The 19127-nt window shown below is 38.5% G+C and overlaps 3 protein-coding genes across 3 annotated transcripts; 2 read left to right on the forward strand and 1 right to left on the reverse strand.

Annotated features, from left to right (window-relative positions):
• Positions 1-10063: 10063 nt before the first annotated feature.
• Positions 10064-10774, reverse strand: LOC110801900 (uncharacterized). Its single transcript, XM_022007306.2, has one exon. It carries the CDS (start codon positions 10772-10774, stop codon positions 10064-10066), a length of 711 nt encoding a protein of 236 aa, XP_021862998.2.
• A 2586-nt stretch (positions 10775-13360) lies between these two features.
• On the forward strand, positions 13361-15235 carry LOC130459657 (uncharacterized). The gene is made up of 2 exons (XM_056827139.1): positions 13361-13496; positions 14508-15235. The coding sequence occupies exons 1-2, from the start codon at positions 13433-13435 to the stop codon at positions 14813-14815; spliced, it is 372 nt and encodes a 123-aa protein (XP_056683117.1). The 5' UTR covers positions 13361-13432; the 3' UTR covers positions 14816-15235.
• A 978-nt stretch (positions 15236-16213) lies between these two features.
• On the forward strand, positions 16214-18160 carry LOC110801899 (uncharacterized). The gene has a single exon (XM_022007305.2). It carries the CDS (start codon positions 16214-16216, stop codon positions 18158-18160), a length of 1947 nt encoding a protein of 648 aa, XP_021862997.2.
• The last annotated feature ends 967 nt before the right edge of the window (positions 18161-19127 follow it).

The following is a 19127-nucleotide window of genomic DNA, read 5'->3' on the forward strand; positions in this document are numbered from 1 at the left end:
CTGAAGCGGCCTATAGCTAGGCATTCAGCTCACTTGATCTCACTGAATTATTAACTTGTTAATTAATACTGAACCGCATTTATTAGACTTAACATAGAATGCATACTTGGACCAAGGGCATTATTTCCTTCAGTCTCCCACTTGTCCTTAGGGACAAGTGTGCATTTCCTAATTCCTTTGTCGCTCGATGCTTGCTCTTGAACATAAGGTAAGAGTTGTCATCCTTATTACGTCCAGAGGTGTTCCTCGGTTTCAGAGTTCAACTGATCAAATAAACAGATAATCATAGCCTATGATTCATCCGAGCACGGCCATGCATTTCACAGTTTCTAGCTCTCCGAGTGGCCTTGTACAACTTTTAAGCATCTCATCCCGATTTATGGGAGGACAATCCCAATCTTGCGATCTTGAGATTAGACTTCGTTTGATAGGTGATTACCTGAGCGTTGCCTTTATAGCCTCCTTTTACGGTGCGACGGTTGGTCAACGTCAAAGCAACCAGTTCTCAAACAAGTAATCTCAAATCACTCAGGTATTGAGGATTTAGTGTCTAATAATTTTAATGAAATTTACTCATGACAGATTTTCATCTCTTACAGTAAAGTTTCATAGGTCTTGTCCGATACTAGTCTTCCCAAAGTAAGTATCTATGCAAATGATTATGACATTGCCATGTCCACATAGTTCAAGAAACAGAACTACTAGTCATCTTGCATTCTAATCGTCTAACGTTTTCTATGCGTCCAATTTTATAGAAAACTCCGATTAGGGACCATTTTCAACTTTTGACATTCAAGTTCACTTGATAGACATTTCTTAGTCACAGGACTGGTCCTGACAGTCTATCTTGAATATATCGTCAAATTTGAAGGGACTCATCATTTAATACTAAACCAAGATTAAATGGAATATGAAAATACATTTCATATATGATAAATGTTCAACCCCAATGTTTTATAACCATGGGCCTCAAACCCATCTTCTAAAACAATTCATGGAATTCAAAGCTATGCTTGATTTCCAGTGCTACAATGTGAGTGTTGCTTCTCACTTGTTGCATAGGTTTAGTTATCATGCTTTGCCAATCTTAATATCCTTTTCATCGAATGTTCTTCGAGATATGATGATAAGATCTTTTCGAGTTTGTTTATTATGTGATCTAGTCTTTCTTACTTCGATGGTGGTTTTACTCATTTTTCAATGAAGAACCATCAAGTTAGCAGACGTTTTTCTTGCTTCAAGAGTGGTTCCACGCATTTTTCAATGAAGAACCATCAAGCCAGCAGATAGGTGATCTACCCAAGTTCAGTGAAGAACTTTAAACAACCCTGTTTTATTGCTTCTTAGGCAATAATTACTTTTACTTCAACTGTATAGGTTGCTAGTGATGCTTTGTTTGGATTTACCTATCCAAGCAGTTCATAGATATGTGGAAGACTCTCCAACTATATCTTAGAACATAGAAATTAATATTTTAATTTCCCACGCAACAACTCATGGTCTCCAATCCATGTTGCCATTTCAAAACACGATGCTCTATAGCTCGTCCTTATCAATGGTTAACTCCAAAGGGTCTTGCTTGATCCTTTGCCAGTGTTTATGCGTGTAGCATCAATATTTAGCGTATCTTTATTTCCTTGAATCAAGAACTATTCCTATGTACCTTTTCAAGTACCATAAGTATTCTTGATCTCAATCTAGTTGATCTTCACTTAGATCAATAGAGATTGGTATATGTTCGTCATGCCTAAAGTCATACGATACGTTTTTGGCAATCCTCATATTATATCATACATGATAAATTCTTTTGCAGAATAATTCCCAATTGAATTCTATTCATGTAACTTTAGCTCATTCAATTTTAGTAGATACTGAATCCAGCTAAATTCTTTGACATATAATATAGGTTAAGAATCTCATTTAGACTCTTTGATGTTTAACTTAGTAAATGCTTATACATAGTTCAAACATTCTTTACTTAGATTTATTCACATGGGTCGAATATCTCCAATGGAGACTTTCGTGTTTGATTTAGTAAATGCCATTACTTAATCTAAAACAATATTATAAGATCTTTGTAAATAGATCTTAATACCCAATATGTACTAAGTTTCGCCATGGTCCATCATTGATGAATAATTTCAAATCTAAGTCATTAGCATTTGAATGTTATTTCACAATAGAGAGATATGTGTGTGATACACATAGGACCAAATAAGTTTTTATGTACTCCCACTAAACTTCTTATACATCTATAAGAATCATGTATATTTTATGAAACTAAAATGCTTATTAGCTTCACTTAAAATACAGTTCCAATTCCCAATTGCTTGCTTAAATCTGTACTTAGATTTTATAAGCTAGCTTTCCTTTTCAAGCATTTATTTGGATCCACAAATCCTATGACATGCCATGTACATAGTTTATTCCAACATTTGATTGAGGAATACTTTTGTCATCCAATTGCCATATTTACCAATATGCAATCATTGCTTGAATTATAGACTTGAAGCATTACGATTTTGCATGAGGTTTCAACACAATCCACATCGTGAATTTGCTTGTAACTTTTAGCAACTAATCTAGCTTTGTGTGTGAACACAATTCATGTTTGATGGTTTTTATCCTTAAAACAAACTTGCAACCAATAGGTGTGAAACTATTCTTGCAAATCAACAAAATTTCAATTTTGTCATCAAAACATTGAGTATGTTTTATGGCCTCTAACCATTTAAAACATTTGAGTCTATATATGGCCTCTAACCTTTTTAGGGAATCTGGGTTTCGTCATAGCTTTCTTACAAGTCACAAACTCATTAATCTACATGATAATAGTTTGACTGCAAGTTTTAGGTTTCTTCACTATCTAATGGAAGAATCGCATAGCTTCAATGACCTGAACTCCATGTTTCTTCACTATCTAATAGAAGAATCTCATAGTTCCAGTGACTTGAACTCTATGCCTACTAGGGTATAGAACATCAAACAATAGAATATCAAATAGCCACTTGAAAGTCCTTTGAATATTATGTTCTCCTTGAAGCACTTGTAAAGTCTTCTAAGAGATGTCTATTCTTTAAAGCCACTTCTAAAGTCCTTAAAGAATAAGTTCGGATTTTCTGAAGCACTTCGAAAAGCCTCCGGAATGTCCGTTTATGTTTGTTGTTCGTCTCGAAGACTTTCGAGGTCTATTTTCTCCCACTTGTCATTTTGGAAACGAATCTCCAAAAGGACATTATTTCGAGCAAACAAACATTATGTTCTCAAAAATTCGTGGTAGAAACAATACCCTTGTGTCTCATTTGAATAAATCACAATGAAACATATATCTATACTTGGGCCTTAGTTTGTTGAATAACAAACACTAAGCTCCCACTGAGTTTAGCAACTCTCTAGATATATATTTTATGAAAAGTTATTCTGAATTTACTTTTCAATAGCTTTGACGAATTTTGGTTTAGTTTGGTGGTAGTTGAGCATTTTGTTTTAGAAATTATAGGAAAAGTTTTTATGATTCATCATTAATCGAATCAAGTACTAATTGACTTCGATTATTCCAACTAAGATATGCCATATCTTATGGACCTAGATTGTGAAATTACACCACACAACCATTGATGATCATATTTGGTCTCAAGTAATCATCAACATGATCTAACCTAGATCTTTATGATTTCTTGCCAAGTGGATTTTATACTTCTGAATCTTTGAACTAGCCAAACAGATTCAACTTATATCACATTTGAGTAAATAAACCTATATTCACTCAAATCCATGTGAAATAATAAAGTCATAAAACCTTTCTTTAGCTTTGAACTCTATCGTCTAGGCGTTCTAACAATAGTTCATATTCTTTGTTACTTTCAACAAGTAAGACTAGCTTGTCTTAAGTTGATCTAGAAATCAACCAACTTTCAAAAGTCCATTTAAAATAGAGCTTGTGAATGTTAACTTGTTGATATGGTCTAAGCAACAATGCCAAAGATTAGTGGAACTCAAATCAAGGGTTTGATTTGAACCTAGTAAAATTTTTATTGTTAAAGAGTTGTTTGTTTTAATCAAGCATATTGACTCATCCCGTAAATGACCATTTCATTTAAATAAACAAACAAACAAGCATTGTTTTTGTTCTTCTGAATGTGAGTCTTTCTGTGTTTGAAGCAGAAATTTAGGTATGCTGGTTATGGAACAAAATAGCCATTTAGTTCCAGCCTTTAAAACAAACTAGATGACCCTACAACTAATGTAGCATTACCATGCTTCATTTCCCACTTGTAGGCCATTAGTGTAGCCTAGCTTCCATTTTTTTGAGTTATTACCGAAGTAAGAACCTCAAGCGGTATATGATACCAAGGAAGTTTGATTGCTAGGTCACTTCTCTTTAAACATAAACTTATAGGTAGAAACGGAATCGTAAATTCCTTTCATTTGTTCCTCGTTTTCCTATTTCTTGTACCCTTTCTTATAGTCTTAAGAATTGAATTCTTTAGTGTTGACTTTTATACTTTGTTAGACATGTCCAATGTCACCCCAACAAGGTTCTTTCCATTTAATTTATGTTGAATATTCTGTTTCAACTAGATGATCTTACCAGAAGCTTCTAAAGTTCTCTAAGCATCGACCTATTCGAATGTCTAGGGACTAGACTCATTCGAGAATTAAATGGACAAAGATATTAGGTTGTTAACCATTGGTAAAGCTGAGCGTATTAAACTCAATGCTTTATGATCTCAAAACTACAGTGTATTTTGAATTCACAAGCACCAATTGGTTTGCCATTCGACTTTGATGTTCGAAAACAACCATAAAAGTCGCTATAAGAAACGTACATTTTAAATTGCTCACTTTCTCTCATTTCCGTGAATCGTTCTTGGATTCACTACCAATCGAGGAAATTTACTGTTACCTTTCTAAAAGGATTTACTGCAGTGCAAGATATTTAATTATAAACAATAATTAAAACATACATTGAAGCATGCAAAGTCTAAACATTTATCATGAATAATAACTTGAAATTAAAGCAACCATGCAATTCAAACAAGTTATTAGCATTTTATTCGAATTATGTGTTCCGGCAGGTGTGAATAAAATGATTCCAAGACCCTAAAATCATTGAAGAACTAAGCACAGTTTGTCGACTTAATCCTAAAACATTTTAGGTAAGCAAAAGCCTTTTGCTAATAGTCTAGAAACTACTCTTGGTTGATAGGTACGTCTAAGAACTTATTAGGTAAACCTATCGATTTTGCCACGACATAAAAGGACTCCTTACTTATATCGTTGAGTTTCACCAAAACTAACATGTACTCACAATTATTTGTGTACCTTGCCCCTTTAGGACCAATAAGTAACACCTCGCTGAGCGAAAACTATTACTAGATTGATGTAAAGGATATCCAAGCAAGTGTATATTTTGGCATGGCACCTTTTAACTCAATTTTTTTTAAGTTTGGAACTTAACGCTCTTACTATGTTGGTTAGATTTTAAGTGAACTAAAATCCTTAATCATGCAACATAATCAAGCTTTTGATCTCATGCATTTTAAGACATATTTAAAACAATAAATAACTTAAAACATGCATAAGATATTTGTGATCTAGTATGGCCCGACTTCATCTTGAAGCTTTGACTTCAAAGTCCGTCTTGAAAATCTCCGTGGGAGGCACCATTTTCTTCAAATAGGATAAGCTATAACTAATTACAACTATTTGATGGTTCGCAGACCATATTTGAATTGAAAAATAACTTTGGTACTTTAGACCAATTACATTCAAATTAATGGTACGCAGACCATATTTTCTATCCTATTTGGGCCATACTAGTCACTTCATAACCTGCAAAACAGTACATATACAATATATACCATTCACCCATTCATTATCATGAATGGCCCACATAGCTGGTTAGTAAAACACATTATGCATCACGTAAACATTTGCAGCAATTAATCAAGGGCACCAATAATCTACCAATTATTCAGTCCTTATTAATTCTAATCAAGTTGTTTTAACCTTAAGGATTTGTAGACCTAATCAAGAGTTTATGACTAAAAAACGCTCCCACTTAAACCAATAAATTCATATGCTTTACCAATTTTAAACATAAAAATGTATTTCTAGTCTAACCGGAAACATACAAATTTAATTAAAATTTAAAGCTCATATAAATTTATAATTGAATCCAAAAAGTTTAATTTAATTTAATTTCAGTCGCATTTAAATTAATTCATGATTTTAATTTTAGTAAAATAATTAGAATAAATAACATTTATTATAATTATAATATTCAAAATTAAAATCCAAGAAAATAATTTAAATTATTAATTTTAAAATTAATTAAAATTATGTGAACTGAAATTTTCAAATTAAACATTCAGAACGATCTAATCGTAACGCAAACACCCTACGCGTTGCACGCCCATGGGCCGCACGCACACAGCCATTGCTGGCCATGTGCGCGCAGCCCATGCGCTCGTCGCATAGCTGCTGCATCCCTATCGCAAGCCTCCGCACGCATTGGTGCTCGCTGCGCGCGCCAGCGCTCATCGCACGCGGGCTATCGCTCGCAGTGCGCGCGCGACATCGCTCGCTGGGCGGGCGACATCGCTCGCTGGGCGGGCGACATCGCTCGCTGTGCGCGCGAGCAATGCTAGGCGCAGCGCTCGTGGCACGCAAGCTTGCGCTCGCTGCGCGCGAGGCTGCGCGCTCTTGTGCGAGGCAGCGCGCGTTGTGGCGCAGCTCGCTTGCTGCCCACACGCGACTGCCTTGGCTCGCCCTACGCCCATGCCCATTCGTCCATTGGTCGTGGCACACGACACAAGGCAGGGCTGCTGCCTTGTGCTCGTGCACTACGCCCTTGCTCATTGCATTCGTGCCGCACGGGCGACGAGCTCCCTTGCTCGTCGTCGCATGCCCGCATTATACAACACCCCTTAAGGGTAACACGAAGCGTCCATTGCTTCGTGCGTGCAAGTTATATGAACGAATCGCATAAAAATTTAAAATTTATATTTAAAATTAATGACAAATTAATAAATAATATTAATTTCATAATTTTAGGGCGAAAAATCGAAAATTTATTATCCAATTGATTTCCGATTGTTATGGATTCAAGTCTAGGTCATAAAAATTTAAAATTTATCGTAAATTTACAATTTTTATGGTGGTTTTTAATCATAGGTTTCTAATTAAATTACAATTAATTATGAAAATCAAATTAATTCTAAATTATTCTAATTTTCAACAAATTAATCATAATTAATAATTAGATTGCATAATTAACAAGACTAGGCATTCAAACTTGTTAAACATATGCAGTAGGTCAATCAAAAATTCAAGATTTATCAACAAGAATCGCAAATATTTAATTTAACATCTTAAATTTACGAAATTTTGCATTCGAAAAACTAAAACCTTCAAAAAGTCATAGTTAGGCTTCGAATTTGAGAATTCTGGGTTCGGCAGAAAAATACTATTTTTGTCAAAATTTTAGAATGCCTTTTACACGCGGAATTGACACAAAAATCACTCAATTCGGATGAGTAACGAAGAAACTGCCGAAAAACTGCGTACGTATAATTAAATAAACGCAATTTGCAATTAATTAACAATTACGAAAATTAATCACCCCTTTTAATTCTTGCAAATTTGTAATATTTAACCATGTTCATGCAATTTAGATTATGAAAATAATAAGGGGCTCGTGATACCACTGTTAGGTTATGATACATATGACAATTCATAAATCATGCGGAAAAACCATAAACCCAGGAAAACATATTATTTACACATAATCATTTAGCATAGATTAGATGCATACTCTTTGTTGCGTGCCTTCTCTAGCTGCGCCCGAACCGAACAAGAACAAGTCTTTAGGACTCCAAGTGTCGTCCCTCCGTAGATAGTCCACAGCACGTCCGGATCCGCCTTAAGATTGACCAACTAGAATCGCCCTTAAGGTACTATTATTTTCGGCACTTTATAGGCAAATGTGTGACTGAATTTTTCTCTCAAAAACTCACTTTGAATACTTTGAAACTTGTGTTATAAATTGTGAGCCCTAGCCTCATATTTATAGCGGTATGGAAAGGGAATCGAAATCCTATTCAGATACAAATTAATCAAACCTAGAATCCTACAAGAACTCTAATTTAATTAATTTATCAAATAGAATTAGGAATTTAATCATTAACCGAACTCTGCATGTTTTAGGAAACGTGCACGAACACAAACACTTGCACACACACGCACGGCAGCCACGATGGGCCCCATGCGTGCGCGTGAGCAGCAGCCCACTCAGCGCCCGCGCGCGCTGCGCGTGCTGTGCGCGCTGTGCGCGCTGCGCGCTGCGCGTGCTGTGCGCGCTGTCGCGCTGCGCGCAGCCTGCTAGGCCTGGCCTTGCGCTGGGCCTGGCGTGGCTGTTTGTGCGGCGCGCTTGGCTTGCTGGGCGATGGCCTTGCTTCGTGCTGGGCCTCGTCCGGCAGGCCTCGTCTGATGCTTATTCGTACGATGCGCTTCCGATTAAATTTTCCGATTCCGGAATTCATTTCCGATACGAACAATATTTAATATTTCCGATTCCGGAATTAATTTCCGTTTCGAACAAATATTTAATATTTCCGTTTCCGGAATTATTTTCCGATTCTGGCAATATTTCCATTTCCGATAATATTTTCCGACACGTACCATGTTTCCGTTTCCGGCAACATCTACGACTTGGATAATATTTATATTTCCGATACGATCCATATTTCCGTTTCCGGCAATATCATCGTTTCCGGAGTATTCATTCCTTGCCTGTGACGATCTTAGCTCCCACTGAAACCAAGATCCGTCGGTTCCGAATATTCATAGATGGAGTATTTAATGCTATTAAATACTTGATCCGTTTACGTACTATTTGTGTGACCCTACGGGTTCAGTCAAGAGTAAGCTGTGGATTAATATCATTAATTCCACTTGAACTGAAGCGGCCTCTAGCTAGGCATTCAGCTCACTTGATCTCACTGAATTATTAACTTGTTAATTAATACTGAACCGCATTTATTAGACTTAACATAGAATGCATACTTGGACCAAGGGCATTATTTCCTTCATTCCCCAAAGGACAGGAATTGCAAAAACTACGAGTTTTATTACATTTGATAAAATCATTACTACGAAGAGAATTAAGAACGAGATCTCCCAGATAACCCAAGAGAGAGTGCCATGTGGTTGATGAGGCAGCAGCTAGGAATGTGGATGGATTTTTGATGGCTTGAGAATTGGCAGTGAATGGATAGAGTTCCCCCAAGCTCTCACATCTCATTATTCGTCTCCCCGTCCGGTAATCTTTCACAAAAAACCCAAAAGGCTCAAAATATACTGAAACCATATTGTCATTAGTAAATTTTCTAACAGTGATAAGATTTTTGATGAGTTTAGGAGCATGCAAAATATTAGATATGGTTTAAGGAGGGGTTTGACAGAGTGAGAGCTTTATGACCTTAACCATGAATTGGAATAGTGCTTCCATTACCAACAATAATGCCATTATTTGTGATCAATTTAAAATAAGACGTGAGACTACCTGAGTTTGTAGTCATGTGAGAGGTGGCTCTGGTGTCCATGTACCAGTTGTCAGCCGGTTGATAGAGAGAGAGAGTGTGCATAGCCTGCTCTATATCTGTTGGAATGTATCCTGATTGTGGGGGAGCCTGCGTATTGTATGACTGTGGTGGTGTTCTGGCACCAAGGACTCATGCCTGGTTGTTGGAGCGAGGTTGTTGATGCTTCCACGACATGGTGGGGTAAGGACACGGAGGCAGTACCCACGGTGGATGAGTTCAACCCCACTGCGGATATGGCCAGTAGCCTTGAGGTTGATGGCCTGACTGGGTTGCCCTCCCCGACCGCGGCCAGTACCGTTGTTGTGGTTGTGTCCGCCGGTGGTGGTGTTGCCACGATAATTACCGCCATTATTGTTACCGCCGTCGCGGTTATTGTGGTTGCTGTTACCCTTACCCCTGTACGGTTTCTTGCCGCGGTAGTTGTTGTTGTGGCGGCATTGTAATTGTGGTTGTTGTTATACGGCTGAGAGGAGGGTGGCTGGGGCTCTTCGTCGACAAAGATGAGGGTTTTCCTCCATTGTCTCGCGCCCCCACTCTTTGTTAGTGGTGTCTTCGAGGTTCAACCTGGAGCACATTTCAAAGAACCCCGGTAACTTTTTCTTTTGCTGCATATTCGTAACAAAGTGACGGTATCCCTCGGGAAGGCCGGCAAGAAGGCGAAGGACCAGACAATGCTCGGAGACATAGGAACCCACGTTTGCAAGCTGTGTGGCTAAGGATTGTAGGCGGTTTGGGTAGGCCTGAAGGGACGGAAAATCTGCCATCACAGTGGTGGTGAATTGTGTCTCCAAAAACACGGCCCTTGTGTTTTTGTTGTTATGGAAGAGAATTTCTACTCGTTTCCATGCATTTTTGGCTACATCGTCTTGCACAAGAATGGTGTCCAATATATCAGAGGAGATAAACGCATAAATCCATTGGAGCACAACGTTGTCAAGCCGATTCCATAGAGTTAAATCAGCCTCTTTTGTAGCTAGATAGGTTTTTAGTGCGTCAGGTTCTGTGGGAGGGGTAACGTGATCAATGACCGAATGAATTTTGTCCTGAACCTTGAATAGGGTCGCCCAAGAGTGATATTTCCCGTTCTCCATATCCAACATGATGTGAATGAGGGTTTTGATGTTGGTGACGATGAGGGATGAGTGGAATTTTGAGGTGTCAGCCATGGTAGAAGAGGGAAGAGAAGAAGAATGAAGAGGAGGAAGAAGATGGGCGACGGCCAGGGTTAAGATCTAACCTAATATGATACCATGTGAGAATTAATCCATTGAGTATTATTCATTGTGTAGTAGGTTTATATACCTCTAGTCAGTTACAAATTAGCACAATATAAGGCTAACTAACGTAATAAAAAGCTGTTAATTAGGAAACTAATTTGTACAAAATATTTATGAAATAAATAAATATATACTCTATCAAATAGCTTATTTCCTTCACGAGCAATGTAGTAGAGTAGTATATATTTTTAGCTCTTTTCATTCCAGTTAGATTATCAGATAATATTCCTAAGTTGTATCAGAAAATTGTCCCTCTCAATACTCCCTCCGTATTTTAAAAAGAGATACACTTTCTTTAAGCGACTGTATTTTAAAAAGAGATACATTTATCTTTTTTGATATGTTTTGGTCCCCACTTCTAATTATATTAATATTTCTCTCTTTTTTTTGGTCCCCACACTACTCACATTATCTTTTTTACTATGATAAATAATTCACCCATTACCCTACTTTCATCTTATTTTAATACATTCAACTTACTCTCCTAAAACTACGTGCCGATCAAAGTGTATCTCTTTTTAAAATACGGAGAGAGTATAAGCTTATGTGCAGCTCTTTCAATGGCTGCTTGAGCACCAATCCTCCTATATTATTATTTGTGGTTGCTTAGTTTTTTGTGAATGTTTTCAACAAGGTATTAGAGCAGATGTTTGAGATCATGAATCAGCTAGTCAGTTGACTCAGTTGGTTTTAGTGAAGTTTAAAGGAGAAGGATATGGAGACTGGAGAAGAAGCATGATTATCTCCATGTCCTCTAAAAATAAACTAGGGTTTGTGAATGGAACTCTACCCAGACCTGATGCTGCTCATGCCACATCTCAAACGCTCCTGGAGGAGATGTAATGATATGATGATATCATGCTATTGTTTAACCTAGATACAAACGTTGTCAAGAGTGTGTTGTATTTCAATACAGCTAGAGAAATATGGTTGGATCTATAGTAGAGATTTGGTTTTGTTTCTGGACCAAATCATGATTATCTCATTCATTTCCTAATTAGAGTAACGAAATCGGAAAATCTAGCAGACTGAAATCCAAGACCGTCACTTTTTCTGGTCTGACTATCTCTAGGCTAAAATCAAACCGAAAAACAAATACTCCCTCTGTTTCATTTTGTTTGTTACGTTTGGGCTTTTGCACGTTTATTAACGTATAATAAAGATTCTTTTTTTTTTATTAAAAAATAAACCCAAGTAAAACCTCAATCTACTAATCATTACAACAACCAATAACATTGTTTTATTTATCAAAATGAACCAATGATGGAAAAGCACAAAGATTGCTACTTAACATACTTGGAAAAATGTAAAGAAATTTAATGAATTGAAAAAATTGGACCAATTAAAATTAAAAAATGGCACAAAAAATGATAGTATAATAAGTTTATAAAAGGAAAGATTCTCTCACGTAACAAACATTATGAAACACCCTAAAAAAAATACGTAACAAACAAAAAGAAACGGAGGGAGTAACTTATAATTTTGACTTATAAAATTCTTCCGGTAGATTATACACTCTTAACCCATCGACAGGAAAAAAAAAAAAAAAAAAGTAGAAAACCCAAGAGTTTTAACATCGATCTCTAGATACCATGATCAATATTGTCCAAGGACATGTTCGAACTTCAAGTGCATCATTTGTACTTTGACAATCTTTTTACGAGGGCGGCGTGCCCATATCAGATATATTTTTACAAAAACATAATACCGGCCCCAATAAACGATAAAATAGGGATAAGACAAGCATTAAAACATGTGTCATTTTTCAAAGAACATATGCCATTTTTCAAAAATAGATGTCATTTTTGAAAAATGGATGCCATTTTTCAAAAACGGATGTCATTTTCCAAAAATATTGATTTTGTCCTTTAACATTTGTCTTTAGCCTATTTTTTCTGTTTAGTAGGGTGATATATTTTTGTAAAAACAAATCAAATATGGATTTATATTTCCTCCTCTCTTTACACACAAAAACGAAAATTAAAAGAAAAGAAACTCATGAACTTAGAAATTGAAATACGGAGTAGTATTTCAGTCGTATGATTGTGGCTCGTAAAAAATCTAAGAAATCACGTTATTTGCGGGATATGATTCCTAAAATATTGTTAATGGGAATCGCGTTATTGATTTGTTTAAACATATAATTAACGTGCTAATTAAGAACTCAAATGAATGTGTACAACTCGACAAGGCTCTTTCTTTAGGTTGAGCTTATACTAATACATTTATACATCCCTTAGCTTAAAGAATTATTCATAGAGTACTATTTGATTTTCGTCAATGCTGGTTCGATCATGGGCCGTGATAATTGGATCACTAGCAGAAGTATATAAAAATTTTATCAAAAAAAAATAAAAAAATTATTTCAGTGACGAGTTCACGTGAATAGTCTGGCTCAATCGTGGTTATTCATCGATAATGTTAGTTTGAATTCCTTGTTACTATAAATAAGAAGGGCTTATGTGAGGAAACTGTACAACAAATAAAGGATTAACTCGTTCATCATAATTCATAAACACATAACAGAAAGCCAAGGAATTGAAGAAAATGGGGAGAGTGTCAATTAACCTTGTTGTTATTGCTGTTTTAGCAATGCTCTGTGCTACAACAGGTTTTTTCCCCTTCTTTTTGTTCCAAAAAAAAAAAAAGTGTGGTCGATTTCACATTTTCACTATTTATTACGCCGTAATACTTACTGTACGTACGCCGTAGTTTCTAGTTTTTGATGTTTTGAAGCTATTTTGGAGTTATGCATGCCCCGTGTGATATGTTTGTCTGTTGGTTCGGTGGTGATTGGGGCTGAACCTGATCAAAGTTATATTAGTCGTAATTATATTGTTAATTTGAAGGGTAATGTACAAAGTATACGGCTTTGTTTGGTAGGGCGTAAAACGTTTTCATTGTAAAATGATTTTTCATGGAAAACATTTTTTAAGAGAAAATACAATTCCAACATAGTTTTCTTTGTTTGGTACCTTAAAGGAAAATGGGAGAAGATGGTGAAGATTGAGGGGAAGAAAGGAGAGGGAGGTAAGGAGGAATGAAGGAAAGTGGTTTCCCTCCCTTTCAAATGGAAAAGTGTTTTACACCTTTGAGGGAGTCATGGAAAATTGTTTTCCATCCCTTACCCAACCAAACAACGTAAAATGATTGAAAAGGGAAAAATCGTTTTCCATGAAAACGTTTTACGCCCTACCAAACGGAGCCTACATGCACTGTGAAGTGTGGAAACATATATAGTCTTCCCAAACAACATATGTGAGTGTCCTATATTGATTATAAAGGATGAGAAAGTTAATCGATCACTGAATAACGTTAATGGGTTACTCGATCCTCTTATTGCCATATGGTTTACGGGGTCTTGTTAAGTAAACTCTATCGATCTCTCGATGATAGATGCGGCCCAAACCCATATTTAACGTATCGTAATAGAAAGACACAAACTCATACTTTTATTATATTAAATATTCATGAACATGCATGGTTGTTCAGTTGTACGTTCTATAAGCATAGCACTGTAGCAGTATATATTTTCATCAGAGAGTAGTTAATTAATTAAATTATATGTACACTAATTACAATTACAATTACAATTAATGTTAATATGAATGACATGATGCAGCTCCTGTGCTTGGAAGGGTGGGAACAACTTCTTCTGAAGAAAAGCAATTGGCAGTTGGATATAAACTCATGTTAGAAGAAATGGAGGCAATAAAGAAGGCCCAACAAAATATATATCAAAACCAGAAAATAAAGATGATGAATTCACTACCAATCAATATTGTTGAATCGTCTAGGGAGGAAGCTGTGCGGTATATTCCGTGTGAGGTGCAAGGCAGTTACTGTAACTTTATTTTTGGATTGAATTGTTGTTCTAGTTATTTTGCATGTGTGCCAATGGGTGTTCTTGGTGGTGTGTGTGTGGCTTAAACCAACTTAAAAACAAGTGCCTGGCTAGCTAGCTTAGTGGTTTGCCGGCTAGCTAGAGCTTGAGGTCGGTCGGGTTTTATATCTCGACTTAATTACTCTACTGAGGGAGCTAATAATCGAACCTTATACCTCCAAGAAGCTCTAAGTTTTAAGGAAAATAACTACTTGAGCTATATTAGCTGACATGTGCTTTTATAGTGTATATTCAATAGTTAAACATATCATAATGGGGCATGGCCCTCGCCAACACCCCTAATTCCGCCCCTGAGCAGAACGAAGCACGACAATATACATATGAATAAGATCCGTAGTTAAGGATCGATGTAATAGAAGTATGTGTCATGTGCAGTTACGTGTGCACGTGCAAGTTTGGTTGATGAATGAATGATTTATTTGGTTATTCCTATGTTTATGTACGTAGTAGTATATGAATTATATGATCGATGAGACTGAAAGTCATCCTTAATTTGTGTATTTCTATTTTCTAGCTAAGTCGGTTACATATATGCATGCATAACCCTCGTAACTTATTCATAAGACTGACCTCGTAACTTCTGTATGGGAAGCCCTACCGGCAAACCGGTAGGACATCTCCTAAACATCTATGACGAATGCACAGTCACAAAAGGGACACCAAGCCTGCAGTCGGTACCTTGGGTTTACAGAACCCAGTCGACATTGCTCTGCCATTATCCATCAGTCAGACCCGAAAGAGAGGATCCGGAACCAACGGGTAATAATCCGGATCGTCCGTACAAGTAACCCGTCTATATATACGGACCCCCATCAATGCCAAAGGTACGCAATTCAACCTCAATCATTCTTACAAGCATTTATTACAGAGCTATACCAGCATAACCTGACTTAAGCATCGGAGGGGTAATTCTCGGATCACCCCCGAGGCTAGTTAACGGTTTCACTGTGCAGGATACAGTCAGCAGTCACAGTCGGAAGCCAGTCATCCCTTTCCTGTTCCAAGTCCGCAACCGGAACAATTGGCGCTAGAAGGAGGGGACCCCCACTTGTAAACAGAACCCACAGCCAGACACAAAAAAAAAAAAACCCCAAACCATCAAAATTCACCATTAAGAATGGAAGGTACGCAGTCGGATTCGTATAAGAGAAGCAAAAAAACAGGCCTCGAAAGCAACCCCACAGAGTACACAGACGACAAAAACAACAACCCCGCTGAAATCCACGCTGTTTTCAGCAGAACCAATCATAACACCCGTCAACGACCAACCCACCCCCTAGCAAGGGAGCCAGTCGGTAGTCAGCAAAACTACGACTGCGGCGAACAACACACACAACGAAACACCCTTACACGTCCTTGGATACTCAGTCGAGGACGACGACTCAGACGAAGAGCCCGAAAGCCCAGCTCAAAATAATACGCAAATGCCGTCTGAACTCGCTAGTCAGTTCTCGGAGGAACAATTGGCCACAGCAAGAGCGGTGATGGCCGCGTTGTCGGCCCTCAAACCTGCAAGAAAAACAAACACAGAACCCGCACCCAGGACAATCATGAACCAGGCAACGGAAACACCAGTCGGCACAAAAAGGAAGAGACTACCGATAAGAAACTTATTCGGAGAACAGATCATAGAACAACACGAACAACACCCCAACACACACCAGGCGATTGCTCTGCGCAGTCGGCCAGAACCTATGGTCATCGAGGAGACAAGAGAAGCACCTCAAAGTTACGCGCCGCGCCGTTACACCATCCAACCTGCAAACTCACCCCTGTGCGCGGACATTCTAGAAGAACCAATGGAGAAATTGAAGTTCCCACTCTGCAAGTATGACGGATCCACCGATCCGGAGGTCCACTGCAACACATTCGAACAGCATACGATGCTGTATACAGATTCCGATGCCATGTGGTGCAAAGTGTTTCCCTCCACACTGCTGGGAGTGGCGTCCGGGTGGTATAAGGGACTGCCAAAGGGATCAGTGTACAATTACAGACAATTAGAAGCAGAGTTCATGCTCCGGTTTATCAGTCGGCAGCAGAGAAAGAAAACGTCAGGAGAATTAATGGCAGTCACCCAAATGAGCGGGGAGTCCTTGAGAGATTACCTCACCAGGTTCAACAACGAGTCCACCAGCATACCAAACTTGCAACAAGAGATAGCCGTAGTGGCCCTGATGAGAGGAATGAACCACTGCGAGTTCAAAAAATATTTGGGAAGGAAATCCTTCACGGATCTGGGAAGCGCACTCGTGAAGGCCCATGAATACATCAAAAGCGACGAGCTGATGACAATCCCAAACCATTATCAGTCGGCACCGACTAGAAATGTCGCACCTAGACCGGCTCAGCCGGCGCAACAACAACAGAGTAGGGGATTCAGGAAAGATGATCAGAGGAGAGACCTCCGAGGGAGAGATCACCAGAAACAGTCAACCAACGCCTACCCCACTTTCCATGAATACACCCCATTGAATGCCCCAAGAGCCGCAATTTACAACGTCAACAAAAATGAAAACTGGAAAAGGCCTCCACCAATGAGCGACAAACCCAGACCACAGTCGAAGTACTGTGCATTCCATGACGACTGTGGGCACTATACGGAAGAGTGCAGAGATTTGAAAGATAACATCGAAGATATGATCAGGAGAGGCTACCTGACACAATATAAAGCCCGGCAGGGCATCAGCAACCAGCAGAATAGCAGCCGGCAGAGCAATAACACAAACAACAGATTACCAGCCACCCAAACACCACTCAGAATAGAACAAAAGGCACCAGAAACCAGCCGCAGCGGAGAGGCTAGAAATAATGGCCAAAAAGGGCCAACAGTAAGGGTCATATCCGGCGGACCATGTCATGGAGGATCAATCAGTGGAGCAGGTAGAAGCCTGGGCGAGCACCGCCACCTGATAAACTATCATAGCGCCATAAAATGGCACCCACCCCCAGTCATGCCGAACATCTCGTTCACCCCTGCTGACTGCCGCGAAATCATATACCCCCACGACGACCCACTGGTTTTGGGCCTCGAAATAGCGAACTTTCCAGTAAAAAGAATACTGGTGAATGGAGGGAGTTCAGAGAACATTATCTTCTGGGAAGCCTTCATTCACCTGAAAATAGACGAAAAGGAGCTCACAAGAGTCAACTATCCGGTGATAGGATTCTCCGGAGCCACTGCCTTTCCGGAAGGTAGCATCAGGCTACCGGTACAGATCGGAGAAGGGAGGACCGCAAGGGACCTAATGGTAGACTTCTTGGTAATCAAAGTTCCAGCTGCATACAACGTCATCGTGGGTCGGCCATTCATCCACGATGCACAGGCAGTAGTATCGACATACCATCTAACCATGATATACATGTTGTAGACACCTACTTTTGTCCCCCATTCCCGAAAGGGAAGGTTCGATGATGAAAACATAAATCTCCACTTGACAACGCATCTCCTATAAAATAACGAATCTCAATTTCCCTTTTCATTTCACCCAAAACCTGCTATTTATGGAAACCTGCTAAAAATAGTAATTGCCGTAATGGGTAGTTGTTAAAAGTGGCAAGTCATAAAAGATAGAAACCTGTCAGAATTAGGTGTTGCACTCCAACATAAATACTAAATGAGATAGAAATTGCGAGAGAATCCTATTCCTAATACGATTAGAAAATAAGAGTTACGTATTCACTAAAATCCTAACGAGCCTAAAGTTCATAACGGGCCCAGACGCATCCCGTCACAAGGTTAATACCACTAAAAGACTCAATTAAGTCTCAAATACTCCGGATTCTAGGAATCCGAATCTGACTAAGAAAAACAGCCCAGATCCTATTTTCAACGCCTGGCTCTGGGCGCCGAAATCTTCGGCGCCCAGGCCTGGGCTCTGAAAATACCTGGTACGTGTTTTTTCCTAATTCCTCATGGATTAGAGTTCTACAATTCTATCTTTCCACGAACTCTTTTCTATAAATAGGGCCTTAAGTTCGACGTGAAAAGGACAACACACAATTATATTCTGAGTATTGACTCTAAACCCCTAAGCCTAAGCCTCACGCCGCAAAACTGATCACGCGTTCTGTCGCAATCGATCCATAAATCGAACAGAACGTATCCCGTCCCATAATTTTAGATTCGTTAAATAAAAGGAGAAATATCAAAGTCAAAGTGGTTAGTTTTCTGAGAACCGTGACGCACCTCTCAAGGGTGCGTCGTAATGTGTCCCTTTTCCATGGTTTAATTGCTTTCCTCGCCCTTTTATGAACTGTTAAACTAACTAAAATCTGATTGTTCGATCACGCTTAATAAATATGATATTTTTGGGAAATTGGATTATCATGCTAGGT

The sequence above is a fragment of the Spinacia oleracea genome, chromosome 4 (genome assembly GCF_020520425.1).
Source record: "Spinacia oleracea cultivar Varoflay chromosome 4, BTI_SOV_V1, whole genome shotgun sequence".
In the NCBI taxonomy this organism is placed as follows: domain Eukaryota; kingdom Viridiplantae; phylum Streptophyta; class Magnoliopsida; order Caryophyllales; family Amaranthaceae; genus Spinacia; species Spinacia oleracea.